A 17,528-nucleotide genomic window follows, 5' to 3' on the forward strand; every position below is an offset into this window, starting at 1 on the left:
GATGAATTAGAGATGATTTTTCTATAAAAAGATAAAATATAATGAAACAAAATATCCTAAGTGAGTGAGTAAAAAAACTACTGAAAATACTAGGCCTGGACCAAAGCAAAAGTTCCCTGCTTAGTACTCTTCTGAACATCACTCTTGGCCTCCACTCCAAGTCTTCTTCCAGCATCCAGGGTGACTGTATCACTACCTCCTGGAATCCTGGTTCCCTCTATTGCTCTTCCTGTCATCCACCAGGGGCACCACTGCGGCCTTCCTCAGTTCCCAAAAGGTGTCACACTCTGTCCTATTTCTGAACCCCTGCACGAGGCATCTCTGTCTCAGCCTGGCTAATCACTACACACCAAGAGGCCTTCCCTCCACCCCACACTCAGTCTAAATCATGTCCCCAAATATATTCTTTTATTTAATCCTTTCTTCTTCCATCTTAGCATGTATTACTAACTGATTTTTTAACTACTAATCTCCCCAACTAGGGATTTCTTTCATTCACTAAGACACCCCTCACACCTGACATAAAGAAGACAGTAAATAAGGAGACTGAAAAACAGACATCAACTTTTAGACCTTGCTATCCTGAGGGTAGAAAAGTCACAGAATAGTTTTAAACAGGAAAGTGATATGATCAACTAAATACACCTCTATCTCAGCAAAGAATGATTAATATCGGGCATGTCAAATATGTAACAAGAATATCCATTCCTTCCTGCAAATATAACAGACATTCTTTCCCCATAGAACATAAATCATGCCTCAGAATACTCAGGGCAGAACTCCAAGAAGTCATTGTCAACCAATTAAAACATCCTAAGGGATGAAACCTGATGATAACTCAAAGACCAGAAGACCTATTATAAATATAGCAGAAGAATTCTAGTAAAATATTATATAAATCAAAAGGGGAAAATGTTCATTATAGAAGTTAGTTTAAAAATACTGATGTCGGGTTGAGGTTGTGGCTCAGTGGTAGAGCACTTGCCTTGCATGTGTGAGGCACGGGGTTCAATTCTCAGCACCACATATAAAGAAATGAATAAAATAAAGGTTCATCAACAACTAAAAGAAATATTAAAAAAATAAAAATACTGATGCCAGTTATCTAGCTTTTTGAAACAGCACTTTGCATAATCTTAAATTGGAGCTATACAAGAATTTTTGCTTTTAAAATTTTTTAATTTGCTTACCTGTAATTAAGATTATATTCTCTTGTCATTCCAATGATTAAAGAATACTTTTGCCCCTTTCACATTAGAATCAAGGGTGTGAATATCAAACCATGCCTCTATACAGACCAGAAAAATTATCAAATTATCTGCCACAATTGTTCAGTTAGTAATAACTGCACCTGTACTAAACGCACACAAATTACTTTGAAATCACGAAAGCTGATTTTAAACTTATTTTCCATTTTGAAAAGCCATTTAGATCACAAACCTAGATTTATTTCAACAATAGGAATGGAAAGCTTACTTCAAAATAAATGTTCATTTATTCACTATTTAATTCCCCCAAAAGTGTCCCAACATACTTACCTTTTTCCGTACTCCTTCTTGGGTACTGGACAATTTGAGCAAAACAGGAGGAAGGAATTTAGATATAATATTCTGTAATTGTTCATCTGTTTCAGCATGGCCAAGTCGTAAAAAGACCCGTTCGAGCTGATCTATAATATAAAAAGAAAAAAAAAAGAGAACTTGGCAAATCAAATAAACCAAGACTATTTTTATATCTTAATCCTTTTCTCTATACTGTGGACCCTTTGATCAGAAATTTAATCAGAGCTGGTCTTACACACAGATGATTGTGACACAGCTGCGAACAACACTAGAAGGAGGTATTGGCTGACTATGCCCTAAGGACTGTCCTGTTCACTGAATCTCCAGAAAGGAGGAAAACAAAGCCAAGAATAACAGAACTGTCTTCTACACACAGATATTCAAGTCTTTCTAAAGGACCTGGATACTAGATAGGATACAGGATTGTTGAAGGAATCTTCTAGACCTGGCTAGCCAAGAAAGGAAGGGAAACTTAAATCAGAAACCAGGGACAACAGATCTTTGGTAAAACCATCTTACTGATTAAATTTCTCCAAAGATAGAATCAGTGCCCATTACTATGTTGGGGTTACTTAACTAGAAAGTGAGAAAAGAAGTTTTCCTCAAGAAAGCCACTGTGAGAAACTTGTCAAGTGAGACCATGGGGATGTGCTTAGTAAAACCCAGACTGTGATAAACTTCAGAGCAAGTTACCCTGTTTCTAAAACCAGTGCACTACAGGGGTAGAGGGGGATATGAGGGTGAGGAGAACCTACATGAAGGACTAGATATTTGACTTCAAGGAATTACAGTAAAATTTTTAGGTATTCCTAGCATGTGTGAGGGCCTGGGTTCATTCCCCAGCACTGAAAGCACTGAAGGGGGGTAAAAAATAGATGCTATAACAGTATTGTAGTTATGTTTGTTTTTTTGAAGGTTCTTACAAAAATCATCAATGGTAACTGGGGTGCCTTCTAGGGGGCTGGAAATGTTTCATATCTTAATCTGATATATACACATATACACATTTATAAAAATTTGTCAAGTTCTATACATTCATATACTTTCTACTGTTACTTTGTACTGTACTATACAGTGGTGCATATCTGTAGTTCCAGGTACTCAGGAGGCTGAGGCCAGAAGATCACTTGAGCCAGAGTTCAAGACCAATCTGAACAATATACAGAGGTCCCCATCTCAAATTTTAAAAAATAAGAGAGAGAGAGAGAGAGAGAGAGAGAGAGAGAGAGAGAGAATAAATCCTACTTATTAGAGACAAAAACTAATGGGAACTATTTACAGATGAACTAATATAGTAACCAGGATTTACTTCAAATAATTGTGGGGGTAGTCAATGGAGAGAGGTGTCACATAAATGAAGGCAAAACTGACCACTCAATGATAACTGTTCAAGCTTCATGATAGACTGTCCATAATAATTTTCTAAAGGAAGTGAGAGAGAAGAAGAAGGGGTTGGGGGGAAGGAAGAAGGAGGAATTGGATCCTAAAAGGGCAAGCACCAATAACATTCCAGTAACAAAAGTCAACTCCAGCATCCACCTTGTTTTTAAACACCATCTTGCAATAAAAAGAACCAGACTTCTTAGGGGAAATGGATGATTCTAAGACTTGGGACAAGGGAAAAAGAAAAAAAAAAGCAAGATGAGCCTCAATTATCTGGTAATGCCAGAAGCAACGTGAAACCTGTGAAGAGATACAGGAACCAACTTAAAAGAACTCCGAACAGCCAAAGTTGAATCAACAGAAGGAATAAAATAAGTAAAACAGTATTGGATTAAAAGCCAAAGTAGAAATCTAATCTACATGGTTCCCTACAGATATAAACAAGTGATTAAATATTAAATAAATTAGGGGAAAGAAGCAAGTCTTTCTTACAAAAGAATTCAAAATGATTCATGTGCATACTTCCCCCATAGGAGGTAAAGCTTAACTCTACCTCTTTTTCCCCTACAGAGAATAAATTAGATTTAATCTCTACTTCTATAGAACAGTAATGGGAAACTGTTAACTTTACAGTGGAAAAACCTGAAAAATACTATCTTAACTGAGTGAAGAAGTTTAACACCATCAGTGACATCATATGGATACCATATATACCTAATATGATGTGTGACAAGAAAGGCATTTCATCTCTCTTCATTCTAAAAACCCATAATCCCAGTCTAATCATGAATAAAGTAGACAATCCCAAATTAGGAGACATTCTATAGGATACCCGACCAGTATACCTCAAGATTTTCAAGATCATGCAAAACAAGAAAAGACTGGGAAAATGTTCCAAGTCATAGGAGATGGAGACGTGATAACTATACGGTACCTTGAACAGGATCCTGGAAAAAAAGCAGGACGTTAATGGGAAAACCACTGAAACCCAAAAAAGTCTCAAGTTTAATTTAAGAAATTAATAACAGAGGTTTTCAAGATGGCGGCCTAGAGGGTGGCTGCATTACGTGTTGCTCCAGAACTCAGGATTCAAGAGAGGAGATATTGAGACGCTTGGGACCAACTCAAAGTAGCCGGGTGACTCTCACCCCCTGGGGGGGCATCCCGGATGGGACGGGGGTCCCAGAACGCAGGAAACTTTGTGAAGTAGAACTGCCGGCGAGACGCCCCTCCCCCCGCTGGAGCGCCATAGAGGAGGCCGCTTGGCACAGCGCTGGGACTCGGAGCAGCCACTGGGGCTCCGGCGGCTGCCCGGGGGAGGAGTGGCGAGGAGAACTGTGTGGACTCAGGACACCGGGGCCTGCCCTGAGGAGGAGGAGAGGAGCGTGGCCACTTGGATTCGGAGAGACTGCGCCAGAGCTGCAGGCGGTTGCCAGAGGAGAAGCCGCGCGGCGAGCTGTTTGGAATCAGAACGACGCTTCTGAACCCCGGGGCCTGCCCTGAGGACGAGGAGGAAGAGGAGCAGCCGCTTGGATTCGGGCGACTATACGGGAACTACAGGCGGTTGCCAGAGAAGGGGCTGCGTGGCGAGCTGTTTGGACCCTGACCACTTCTGAACCCCGGGGCCTGCCCGGAGGAGTAGGAGAAGGAGGAGAAGGAGCGCGGCGGGTCCTTTGGACTCGCAGTGACTGCATTAGCGCTCCAGGCGGCTGCTCAGAGGAGAAGGCGAGTGGTGAGTTATTTGGTCTTAAAGTGACAGCTCCTGAACACAGGGGGGCTGCCTGGAGGAGAAGCGTGGTGGGACGCTTGGTCTTGAGGGACCACACCAGAGCTCCGGGCGGTGGCCCAGAGGACCCGTGCAGCGGGTCACGTGGATTCAGAGCCACTCAGAGGGACTGCTCCTGAACACCCGGGGGGTTATCTGGAGAAGGAGGAGGAACGGGCAGGGTCACTTCGACTCGGAGTGATTGATTGCCCCGGGCTACGGGTGGTTGGTGGGAGGAGGAGGCACGAAGTGAGTTTCTTGGACTCCTAGTGACCGCACCGGCATACTGGGCGGCTGTCTGGAGGAAGAGGCCTGTGGCGGGTCTCTGGGACTCAGAGCGATTGTTCGGGGCCACAGGTGGCTGCTCAGAGGAGGGGCCACGCAGCCAGGCGATTAGGTGCAGAACAGGGTCCCAGGATCTAGGAGGCTTCTGGGTGGAAGAGCCGCACAGAGACAGGCTTAGGGCGGAGCGAAGGTTCCAGGCCTATGGGCAAATTCTCTGAGGAGGGGCAGCCTAAGGAGATTCATCTGCGAAGGGTGAGGCTCCCAGGCCCAGGAGGTAGGGCCGGGCCCCTGGAAACTTTGCAGAGGAAGGCAGCCCAGCCCAGGCAGTAGATGTAAATTGAGGGGAACCTCTAGGAGGAAACTGACCAGCGAGACCTCCCCACCGGGTGAGTCTTCCCTGCTGGGTGAGGTTTCCCACAAGGACGGTAAAACCAGAGGCTCAGGCCCAAACAGGCCTTGCCTCAGCCCACAGCCTAGGTCCCCTTTGGATGACCATTGGTCAACAAGTGGAGGCACCTCTGCCCACTAGCAGGGAATATACCCCACCTGAAGGCCACCACTCCTAGAGAGGCAGCTTCCTTGTGGAGCACCGCATTATCAACCTCCTCCAAGACTTCAGCCTACTGAAGGCTAAGAGGGGATATATATAGAAATCTTCAGGGTCATTGTAAATCAACAGAGGAAATCTGCAATATCTCAGCGGTCCACTGATATCTGAACAACATGAGAAAACAAGGAAAGAAAATGCTGCAAACAAATCTAGATGTTACATCAATAAAACCCAATGACAGCATGGCAGAAGAAATGACAGAAAAGGAGTTCAGAATGTACATAATTAAAATGATCAGAGAAGCAAACGAGGAGATGAAAGAGCAAATGCAAGCATTGAATGATGAGATGAAAGAGCAAATGCAAGCATTGATTGATCGCACCAATCGACAGTTAAAAGAGCAAATACAGGAAGCAAAAGATCATTTCAATAAAGAGTTAGAGATATTGAAAAAAAACCAAACAGAAATCCTTGACATGAAGGAAACAATAAACCAAATTAAGAACTCCATAGAAAGCATATCCAATAGGATAGAACACCTGGAAGACAGAACCTCAGACATTGAAGACAAAATATTTAACCTTGAAAACAAAGCTGAACAAACAGAGAAGATGGTAAGAAATCATGAACAGAATCTACAAGAACTATGGGATATCATGAAAAGGCCAAATTTAAGAATTATTGGGATTGAGGAAGGCCTAGAGAAACAAGCCAAAGGAATGAACAACCTATTCAATGAAATAATATCAGAAAATTTCCCAAATCTGAAGAATGAAATGGAAAATCAAGTTCAAGAGGCTTACAGGACTCCAAATACACAAAATTACAACAGACCCACACCAAGGCACATTATAATGAAAATACCTAACATACAAAATAAAGACAGAATTTTAAAGGCTGTGAGAGAAAAGAACCAAATTACATTCAGGGGGAAACCAATACGCATATCAGCAGATTTTTCAATCCAGACCCTAAAAGCTAGAAGGTCCTGGAACAACATTTTTCAAGCCCTGAAAGAAAATGGATGCCAACCAAGAATCTTATACCCAGCAAAACTTACCTTCAAATTTGACGATGAAATAAAATCCTTCCATGATAAACAAAAGCTAAAAGAATTTACAAAAAGAAAGCCAGCATTACAGAACATTCTCAACAAAATATTCCATGAGGAAGAGATGAAAAACAAAGAAGCAAATCAGCAAAGGGAGGAATTATCCTAAAGGAATTGTCAAATAAAGGAGGAAACAAGTTGTGTCAAACAAATAAATAAACAAAATTTTAAAAATGAACCAAATGACCGGGAAACCAAATCATTTCTCTATAATAACCCTGAACGTTAATGGCCTGAATTCATCAATCAAAAGACATAGACTGGCAGACTGGATTAAAAAGAAAGATCCAACAATATGTTGCCTGCAAGAGACTCACCTCATAGAAAAAGATACCCATAGATTAAAGGTGAAAGGATGGGGAAAAACATACCATGCACATGGACTCAGCAAAAAAGCTGGAGTATCCATCCTCATTTCCGATAATGTGGACTTCAAGCCAAAGTTAGTCAGAAGGGATAAAGAAGGTCATTTCATACTGCTTAAGGGAAGCATAAATCAGCAAGATATAACAATCATAAACATCTATGCCCCAAACAGTGGCTCATCTATGTATGTCAAACAAATCCTTCTCAATTTCAGAAACCAAATAGACCACAACACAATAATACTAGGTGATTTTAACACGCCGCTCTCACCACTGGACAGATCTTCCAGACAAAAATTGAGCAAAGAAACCATAGATCTCAACAACACAATCAATAATTTAGACTTAACGGACATTTATAGAATATTCCATCCAACCAAGAGTGAATACACTTTCTTCTCAGCAGCACATGGATCCTTCTCTAAAATAGACCATATATTATGCCACAAAGCTAATGTTAGCAAATACAAGAAGATAGAGACACTAGCATGTATTCTATCAGATCATAATGGATTGAAGTTAGAAATAAATGAAAGAGTAAAACACAGAAACTATTCCAACATCTGGAGGTTAAACAATATGCTATTATATGATGAATGGATAACAGAAGATATTAGGAAGGAAATTAAAAAATTCTTAGAGGTAAATGAGAACAAAGAAACATCATATCAAAACCTCTGGGACACTATGAAAGCAGTACTTAGAGGGAAATTTATTTCATGGAGCGCATTTAATAAAAGAAGTAAAACTCAACAAATAAACAACCTAACACTACAGCTCAAAGCCTTAGAAAAAGAAGAACAGAACAGCACCAAAAGTAGTAGAAGACAGGAAATTGTTAAACTCAGAGCTGAAATCAATGAAATTGAAACAAAAGAAACAATACAAAAAATTGACAAAATAAATAGTTGGTTCTTCGAAAAAATAAACAAAATTGATAAACCTTTAGCCACACTAACAAAGAGAAGACGAGAGAAAACCCAAATCACTAAAATTCGGAATGAACAAGGAAATCTCACTACAGACAGGATGGAAATACAAAACATAATTAGAAGCTATTTTGAAAATCTATACTCCAACAAAATAGAAAATTTCGAAGACATCAACAGGTTTCTAGAGACATATGAATTGCCTAAACTGAATGAGGAGGACATAAACAATTTAAATAGACCAATTTCAAGTACTGAAATAGAAGAAGTCATCAAAAGCCTACCAACAAAGAAAAGTCCGGGACCAGATGGGTTCTCAGCCGAGTTCTACAAAACCTTTAAGGAAGAGCTCATTCCAATACTTCTCAAAGTATTCCATAAAATAGAAGAGGAGGGAACCCTCCCAAACTCATTCTATGAAGCCAATATCACACTGATACCTAAACCAGACAGAGACTCATCAAGGAAAGAAAATTTCAGACCAATATCCTTAATGAACATCGACGCAAAAATTCTCAACAAAATTTTAGCAAATCGCATACAAAAACATATTAAAAAGATAGTGCACCATGATCAAGTGGGTTTCATCCCAGGGATGCAAGGTTGGTTCAACATCAGGAAATCAATAAACGTAATTCACCATATTAATAGACTTAAAGTCAAGAATCACATGATTATTTCAATAGACGCAGAAAAAGCATTTGATAAAATACAGCACCCCTTCATGCTCAAAACACTAGAACAAATAGGGATAGTGGGAACATTCCTTAATATTGTAAAGGCCATTTATGCTAAGCCCATGGCTAATATCATTCTAAATGGTGAAAAGCTGAAAGCATTCCCCCTAAAAACTGGAACAAGGCAGGGATGCCCTCTTTCACCACTTCTATTCAACATCGTTCTTGAGACTCTGGCCAGAGCAATTAGACAAACCAAAGAAATTAAAGGGATACGAATTGGAAAAGAAGAACTCAAACTATCCCTGTTCGCTGATGACATGATTATATATTTAGAGGAACCTGGAAATTCCACCAGAAAACTCTTAGAACTCATAAGTGATTTCAGTAAAGTAGCAGGTTACAAGATCAATGCCCATAAATCCAACGCATTTTTATACATAAGTGATGAATCTTCAGAAAGAGAAATTAGGAAAACTACCCCATTCACAATAGCCTCGAAAAAAATAAAATACTTGGGAATCAATCTCACAAAAGAGGTGAAAGACCTCTACAATGAGAACTATACAACACTAAAGAAAGAAATTAAAGAACACCTTAGAAGATGGAAAGATCTTCCATGTTCTTGGATAGGAAGAATTAATATTGTCAAAATGGCCATACTACCTAAAGTGCTATACAAATTCAATGCAATTCCAATTAAAATCCCAATGACGTACCTTACAGAAATAGAGCAGGCAATTATGAAATTCATCTGGAAGAATAAGAAACCCAGAATAGCTAAAGCAATCCTTAGCAGGAAGAGTGAAACAGGGGGTATTGCAATACCAGATCTTCAACTCTACTACAAAGCAATAGTAACAAAAACGGCATGGTATTGGTACCAAAATAGAAAGGTAGATCAATGGTACAGAATAGAGGACACGGACACAAACCCAAATAAATACAATTTTCTCATACTAGACAAAGGGGCCAAAAATATGCAATGGAGAAAAGATAGCCTCTTCAACAAATGGTGCTGGGAGAATTGGAAATCCATATGCAACAGAATGAAACTAAACCCATATCTCTCACCATGCACGAAACTAAACTCAAAATGGATTAAGGACCTCGGAATCAGACCAGAGACCCTGCAGATTATAGAAGAAAAAGTAGGTCCAAATCTTCATCTTGTTGGTCTAGGACCAGACTTCCTTAACAGGACTCCCATAGCACAAGAAATAAAAGCTAGAATCAACCACTGGGATAGATTCAAACTAAAAAGCTTTCTCTCAGCAAAGGAAACTATCAGCAATGCGAAGAAAGAGCCTACAGAGTGGGAGAATATCTTTGCCAATCATACTTCAGATAGAGCACTAATCTCCAGAATCTATAAAGAACTCAAAAAACTCTACTCCAAGAATTCAAACAGTCCAGTCAACAAATGGGCTAAGGAAATGAATAGACACTTCACAGAAGAAGATCTACAAGCAATCAACAAACATATGGAAAAATGTTCAACATCTCTAGTAATAAGAGAAATGCAAATCAAAACCACCCTAAGGTTCCATCTCACCCCAATTAGAATGGCGATTATCAAGAATACGAGCAACAACAGGTGTTGGCGAGGATGTGGGGAGAAAGGTACACTCATACACTGCTGGTGGGGCTGCAAATTAGTGCAGCCGCTATGGAAAGCAGTGTGGAGATTCCTTAGAAAACTTGGATTGGAACCACCATTTGACCCAGCTATCCCACTCCTTGGCCTATACCCAAAGGACTTAAAATCTGCATACTACAGAAATACAGCCACATCAATGTTCATAGCTGCTCAATTCACAATAGCCAGACTGTGGAACCAACCTAGATGCCCTTCAATTGATGAGTGGATAAAGAAACTGTGGTATATATATACTATGGAATATTACTCAGCCATAAAGAATGATAAAATTATGACATTTGCAGGCAAATGGATGAAATTGGAGAATATCATGCTAAGTGAGATAAGCCAATCTCAAAAAGCCAAAGGACGAATGATATCGCTAATAAGTGGAGGTTGACACATAATGGGGGGGAGGGAAGGGTTAGAGTTAGGGTTAGGGAGGGGGGCAAGTATAGAGGAAGGAACTACTGTATAGAGGGTAAAGAGGGGTGGGAGGGGTGGGGGGAAGGGAAAAAAATAACAGAATGAATCAAACAACATTGCTCTATGTAAATTTATGATTACACAAATGGTATGCCTTTACGCCATGTACAAACAGAGAAACAACATGTATCCCATTTGTTTACAATAAAAAAAAAAAATAAAATAAAATAAAAAAAAAAAAAAAAAAAAAAAAAAAAAAAAAAGAAATTAATAACAAAGGAAGAAAAGAACAAGAAAGGAAAGAAGGAAGACTCTGAGATTACCAAACCAAATAATTCTATTTTATAAATGCTGAATTCTAGGAATAGTGAATTTATCCCACAGTATTATGAAAATTGCAGGTTAACAGTATCTGCCTTAGGGCCCTTACAGCTCTTAGGCAGTGGACACTGCCAACAGATTTGAGCTACAGGAATTACAGAATTGTTCTTTGAGCAAAGACAGAATGTTAAATTCTTTATAACAAACTGACTTAAAAGAATCTATGCCAAAGTTTAAAAAAAAAAAAAAAAAACAGAAAGATCTTAGTTCTCTTCATTTTTCATACAATCATTTGGGTACTTCCAATGTATCCCCAGTATAGCACCTAACACTTTCTACTCTCCCCCACAAGAGAGTTAAATATAACATCGTAACTGCAATAAAATTATTTGTGATGAGGATGTGACAAAGGGAAGGAAAGAACAACAAACATGTGGAGGTCCTGAAGCAGGCTGAGTACACCTGAGGAAGAGTTAAAGCCTTCACAATTAATGAGGAGGATCAATATAACACAGTTAGGTCATCATTAGAGATACACTTACAGTTTACATTTTAAAAGGTAATCAAAGGCTGAGGACACAGCTCAGTGGTATAGTGCTTGGCCTAGCATGCTCAAGGTGCTGGGTTCAATCCCCAATACTGGAGGGGATAGGAGAAAACATAATCATGTCCAAACATGAAAAGGAAAAAATTTTAAAATGGCAGATATACCCAACTATTATATTTCCAACCTATCAAAGTAAGCAAAATGAAGAGCAAAGGGTTAGTGCTAGTATGGTACCAGAATCCTGTTTCAGAGGCATAAAAGGTATATGAATCATGCCTCCTTTAGCCTCAGTTCTGAAAATAGCCTCATGGGGGTGTGAGGGAGGCCTAGAACCCTACTATGATTTCAATACATCCCCCAAGTTTACAAATTGAAAACTTGACACCAATGCAACAGTGTTGGGAGGTGAGGTCTTATAAGAGGTGATTCAATCATGAGGGCTCATGAGGACTCTGCCCTCAAGAAGAGATTAATGTTGTTATCTCACTAGAAGGTAAGTTATCCCAAGAACAAGCCTGTTATGAAAGCAGCCCCTCTTGCAATCTTGCTCTCATGTGCCCTTGCCCTTTCATCCTCCCACTATGGGAAGATGCAGCACAAAGATCCTCACCAGTGGCAGGCCCCTCAATCTTGGACTTCCCAGCTTTCAGAACTATAAGAAATATATTTTTATTATAAATTATGCAGTCTCAGGCATTGTTACAGCAACAAAACAACAAAGACAGACCTCAAAAGAAATCTATTCAGAAACAAGAAAGGGATAGAAACAAAATTCTGAAGATTCAAAGGAAAAGTAAAACTCACATCCATCTTTCTAAGAGCTGTTTTTAGTTGTAAGGAACAGATATTATCCAGTTCATTACAGAAGGAACTGAGATATGACTACACTGCAGTCAGGAGAAAGCTTCATCTTATCCACAGTTCTGCTGTTATTCATATGTCTACTTAAACTCACATTAATTTCATTTAAGAAATTTCATTTAGAGACATTACTATGTCCTCAGATAATCATTGTTAAATGTGGGGAATATATTTGAACTATTATTTTTTCCTATTCACATACTAAGATCATATAACCCCCAAAACTGCTGGGATATAGCTCAGTTGGTAGAGTGCTTGCCTCACATGCACAAGACCCTGGCTGCATTCAATCCCCAGTACCAGGAAAAAAAATAAAATAAAATAAAAAATTAAAAAAAAAAATATATATATATACATATAACCCCAAAACTGGAATGTGATACATACTATTTTATAGTTTGCCTTTTTCTCTTTTAATTAAAAAATCCTTTATCTGAGTCCTTCGGAACAATATGTTATAACATTTCAGAGTTTAGAAAGATATTTAGGATATATGGTATATATAATAGATATTATAGTTTATATAATGCAGTTCAAATCACCTTCAGTCCAAGGAAGCAGAAAAACTCAACTAACTAGCCCTCTACTTGTGTTATTACCAACTTTCAGTACTACACACAATACTTCAAAGAGCATCTTTGTCCATATATATCTGTCTGGTTATATGGGCTTCTAAAAGCTAAAGTCCTAGAAATGTAACTGCTGAATCAAAGAATAGGAGTGTCACAAAATTAACAGGTTATAGGAAAATGTTCTTCACCCAGGTTGTGCTAATTTAGACCACCAGCAGTATATAGTACCACTTCCCTATACATACCTCTCCACTACTGAGTTGTTACTATTACAAAGATTGTAATTCATCAATCTTAGCTGAATATGACAGATTAAAAAAGATTACACTGGTTTTATTTTTTTTACCCAGGTAAAGTAAAGTATCATTTCAAGTATTCAGAGGTCATGTGAACTATCTTCTTTTTTTTTTTTTTTTTGCAGGGCTGGGGATCAAACCCAGGGCCCTGTGCTTGCGAGGCAAGCACTTTACCAACTGAGCTATCTCCCCAGCCCCTGAACTATCTTCTTTAGCAAATTACAGATTATTCTTTCTAGTTGCTGATTTGTTTTTGTTTTGCAGTGCTGGGGATCAAATCCAGAGCCTCAAGCACTCTACCTCTGAGTTACAGCTCCAGTCCTTTAGTTGTTAATTTATATGAGTCTGTATATATTAGTAAAAATCTCTCCACTTTCTCCCATATGTTACAAATACTTTTCCTAGTTTGCCTTCTGACTCTAAAGCACTTTTTTTTTCTTTTCCATATCTAAGTTTTTTTAAATACAGTTAAATGTACCAGTCCTTCGCTCTATGGCTTCTGAGTTCCTCATGCTTACAATGCTTTTTCTACCCCCAAGTGGGTGAAATTATTATTTATAAAAAATTACACAATAAAGAAAAGAATTAACATAGCAGGCTTGAGTTGCTACCTACAGAAAGGCCTGCTTGCCAAGACTGGCCCTTGACTGGCAACTGGAAAGTTGGATTTCAGGAGGGTTCTTACCATTCTCAGAACTGGTAAAAGTGGCTCACTGTGCCAAAACCGTTTGTACAAACAATATGCTTTATGCTGAACAACAGCTTTTCTTCTAGAAGGAATTATGGTACAGTTTAGGCTGAAGGCTCCAACATGACCCACTCCAAACACAAAGCTTAGGTGTATTATATGTATGTAGTATATATAATGTAGTTCAAATAAAACTTCTTTAATGAGTATCACTGGTAGACAAATGGAGTCTTCCACCCTTCAATCTAAAAATCTTTGCCTACACTGAGCAAATGACTACCGTGATCCTACTTTCCACAGGGCACTTAAACTACGCACAATACACCTTGCACAGGGAGTTCTGTTTGTCTCATTCAGGCAACACTTATAACAAAATAGAAAAACATACAAATTCAAAGGTCAAAAACCAATATCAGAGAAAGCTCAATACAATGAATAAGGAGTCAACATGATAAATGACAAAGTGCAATTCAAGCTTCCTCTTCTCCCTGCTCATCTAAATTTTCTGTTCCTTCAAGGCCCAGCACTCTCCTTTCACTGTGAAGTGCTAACTCCCCTATCTAGGTCACTTTCATTCACTGAAGTACATACTGAAACCTCACTGTATGTAGAGCTTGGTGGTCAAGGGTATAAAGAGTGAAGAAGAAAGAAGAAATGTTGTTGTCCAGGTTACCTTGCATGTACAAAGAAAGTGACAGAAAGCCTGGGACAGATTGTTCCAGAACATTAACAGCATTTAAGAACAAAGGAGAGTATGAACAAGGGAATGATGAATACCACTCATTGGTATTTATACAAAAGAACTACATACAGCATATATATATATTTTTTTTTTTTTTTTTTTTTTTTTTTTTTTTTTTGTGGTGCTGGGGATCGAACCCAGGGGCTTGTGCTTGCAAGGCAAGCACTCTACCGACTGAGCTATCTCCCCAGCCCCATATAGTATATTTTAAAGGTATTTATCCAAAAGAATTAGTCAGCATATTTTAAAGATAACATGCATACCCACACTTAATTGCAACACAACTCACAACAGCCTCACAACAGCAAAATTATAGAATCAGCCTAGGTATCTGACAACAATGAAGTGATACCAAAACGTGGCATATATACACAATGGAGAATTACTCAGCTATAAAGAACAACAAAATTATGGCATTTGCAAGAAAATGGATGGAACTTCAAACCCTCAGGTTAAGTGAAATAAGTCAGATGCGGAAAGATAAGTACAATTATTTTCTCTCATATGTGGAAGCTAGAAAAGAAAATATGATAAATTTTTTTAAATTAAAAAATTTTTAAAAAGAGAACATCTTAAATGTAGAAGAGATACCACTGTTAGAGAGGAAGGAATCAAGGGAAGAGTAAGGGGCGGTACTAGGGAGTGAAATTAATCATATTGTGTGTTATGGTTTGGATAAGAGGTATCCCCCAAAAGCTGTTGAGGCAGGAATACTGAAAGGTAAAATGATTCGATTTATGAACACTGTAACCTAATCAGTCCATCCTAGTTTGAATGGGCTAGGTGTAACCACAGAGAGGTGGTGTGTGACTAAAGGAGGTAGGTCCCTGGGGGTGTGCCCTGGAAAGATGCATCTTCCCTATGGCCCCTGTCATGCCTCTTTCTCTCTGCTTCCGGAACTCTGCCATAAGCTGAGCAGCTTTCCTCAGCTGGGCCCTTCCCCACTGATGTACTGCCTCACCTTGAACCCAGAGCAAGGGACTAAGCCATCTATGGACTGAGACCTCTGAAACCATGGCAGTGCCAGGGAAGAGGTAGGAGCAAAAGTAAACTGTACAATGTGGAGGAATGGGTGGAAAACAGGATGTGGGGGACACAGTGGCAAAACTTAACCTACGAAAAAATGAGGGAAGTGTAATATAATATAAAGCTGCTCCTCCACCCTTTATGCTGCAGTCATTTCCCCACCTCCCAACTACTTGTCAGTCTGTGAACATCCTAACTAGCTATTGGTTCATCAGTCAGCTTGCAAGTATCCTTCTCCATTATTGGTCCCGTTAACCTGCAGAATTTGACTGCTTAAAGATAGCTCGCCGCCATTTTCTCCTCTTCTTCTCCTCACATTCATGCCTTCTCTGTCCTCTCCTCACTTTCTCTCTCTCTCTTCTCGCTTTCATGTTGCCTCCTCCGCTTCACTCTCCTGCATGCACACCCTTTCTCTTTTCCTCTCATTTTCTCTCTTACCCTGCAGGGAGACACTCTCTGTGTGCTTAATAAACTCCCTTATGTGAATTCCGTGTACAGAGTGGTTTCTGGGTTCTTACAGGAAGGAACAGTTATTTTTTATTGTATCAAAGATCTGAGCAAGTTTAAATAGCAACAGGGTACGGGAAAGTCACTATAAAGAAGAAAATAGAAGGGAGACAATCCCTAGACTGGGACCGAAAATAAGGAAAGGGTCAGTATCAAGCACAACGTCTGAAGAATTACCTTAAATAGGAGAAAGACTATCCCTGCCATCATAATGGGAGGGAATAAGGAGAACTGTTATTATTTAATAAACTCAAGTGTTTAATGAACTTGTATTATTTAATAAACATAAATTTTATGGAAGTACCTGGAAGAATTTCCTTCTGTTGGCTTCTACTGCTGCTGTAAAATAGAAGGCAATATCTTCTGTTGAGATTTGGAGGGCAGAGGGCAAGTCAGAGGGTGACAAGAGTAGAAGGTTTGCAATAGGGTGAAGAAGAAAAGAAAAAACTAGGCATGGTGGCACACACTTGTATTCCTGATAGCTCAGGAGGCTTAGGTAGGACAATCAGGAGTTCAAAGCCAGTCTCAGCAACCCAGCAAAGCCCTAAGTAATTCAGTAAGACCCTGTTTCTAAATAAAATAAAAAGGGCTGGAGATGTGGCTCAGTGGTTAAGCACCCCTTGGTTCAATCCCCAGTACGAAAATAAAGAGAGAGAGAGAGAGAGAGAGAGAGAGAGAGAGAAAACCTGCTTGCAAAATAAACTACCACGTGGAGATAGTGTGAAGGACACAATTGAGGTTAACGAATATTAATTTATTGCAGCACTAGTTAACACAAATAAATCAGGAAACGGCTACGCTTTCTTCCCCCTACCCACACAGCATTTAACACAAGTGTCTACTGAATGAGAAAAATCAAACAAATAAAGGCAAAGTTTTCCAAATAGTTACAAATGTGACTTAAGAAAGTAACCTTTATTTCATATCAACCACTTAAAAAAAACTTGTCAAAAAAATCTAGATTTTATGCATATACATACATAATAAAAAACACATTAAATTTTTTAAGTCTCCTTTCCATATATTATGAGAACAGTTTTAAATGGATAGTTATTTATAAATTGCATAATTATTACTAATAGAACCTTATAAAAGCCCATCTAATGACTCTGTTGGAGGGTCCATGAAATATAATGGAGCCAATGAACTTTCAGGTCAGTTTATTAAAACTAGTAAGTAATTGCATCTAAACCCAATTATTTTCCTCATCTACAAAGAATAACCTAAGACTGCTTCACAAGGAGATTGTAAGGATGAAATGTACGTGTGAAACATA

General features: G+C 39.0%; 1 protein-coding gene across 4 annotated transcripts in view; it reads right to left on the reverse strand.

Moving 5' to 3' along the window:
* ECPAS (Ecm29 proteasome adaptor and scaffold) overlaps positions 1–17,528 on the reverse strand; it is a 116,909-nt gene that overhangs the window by 75,165 nt on the left and 24,216 nt on the right. For all 4 annotated transcript variants that reach the window (XM_079112553.1, XM_079112552.1, XM_079112550.1 and 1 more), the window contains one exon: positions 1,539–1,669. In XM_079112553.1, coding sequence (XP_078968679.1) covers positions 1,539–1,669 — 131 coding nt within the window. The remainder of the gene's footprint in view (positions 1–1,538; positions 1,670–17,528) is intronic.

Source organism: Sciurus vulgaris (genome assembly GCF_902686455.1).
Source record: "Sciurus vulgaris genome assembly, chromosome: 15".
NCBI lineage: Eukaryota > Metazoa > Chordata > Mammalia > Rodentia > Sciuridae > Sciurus > Sciurus vulgaris.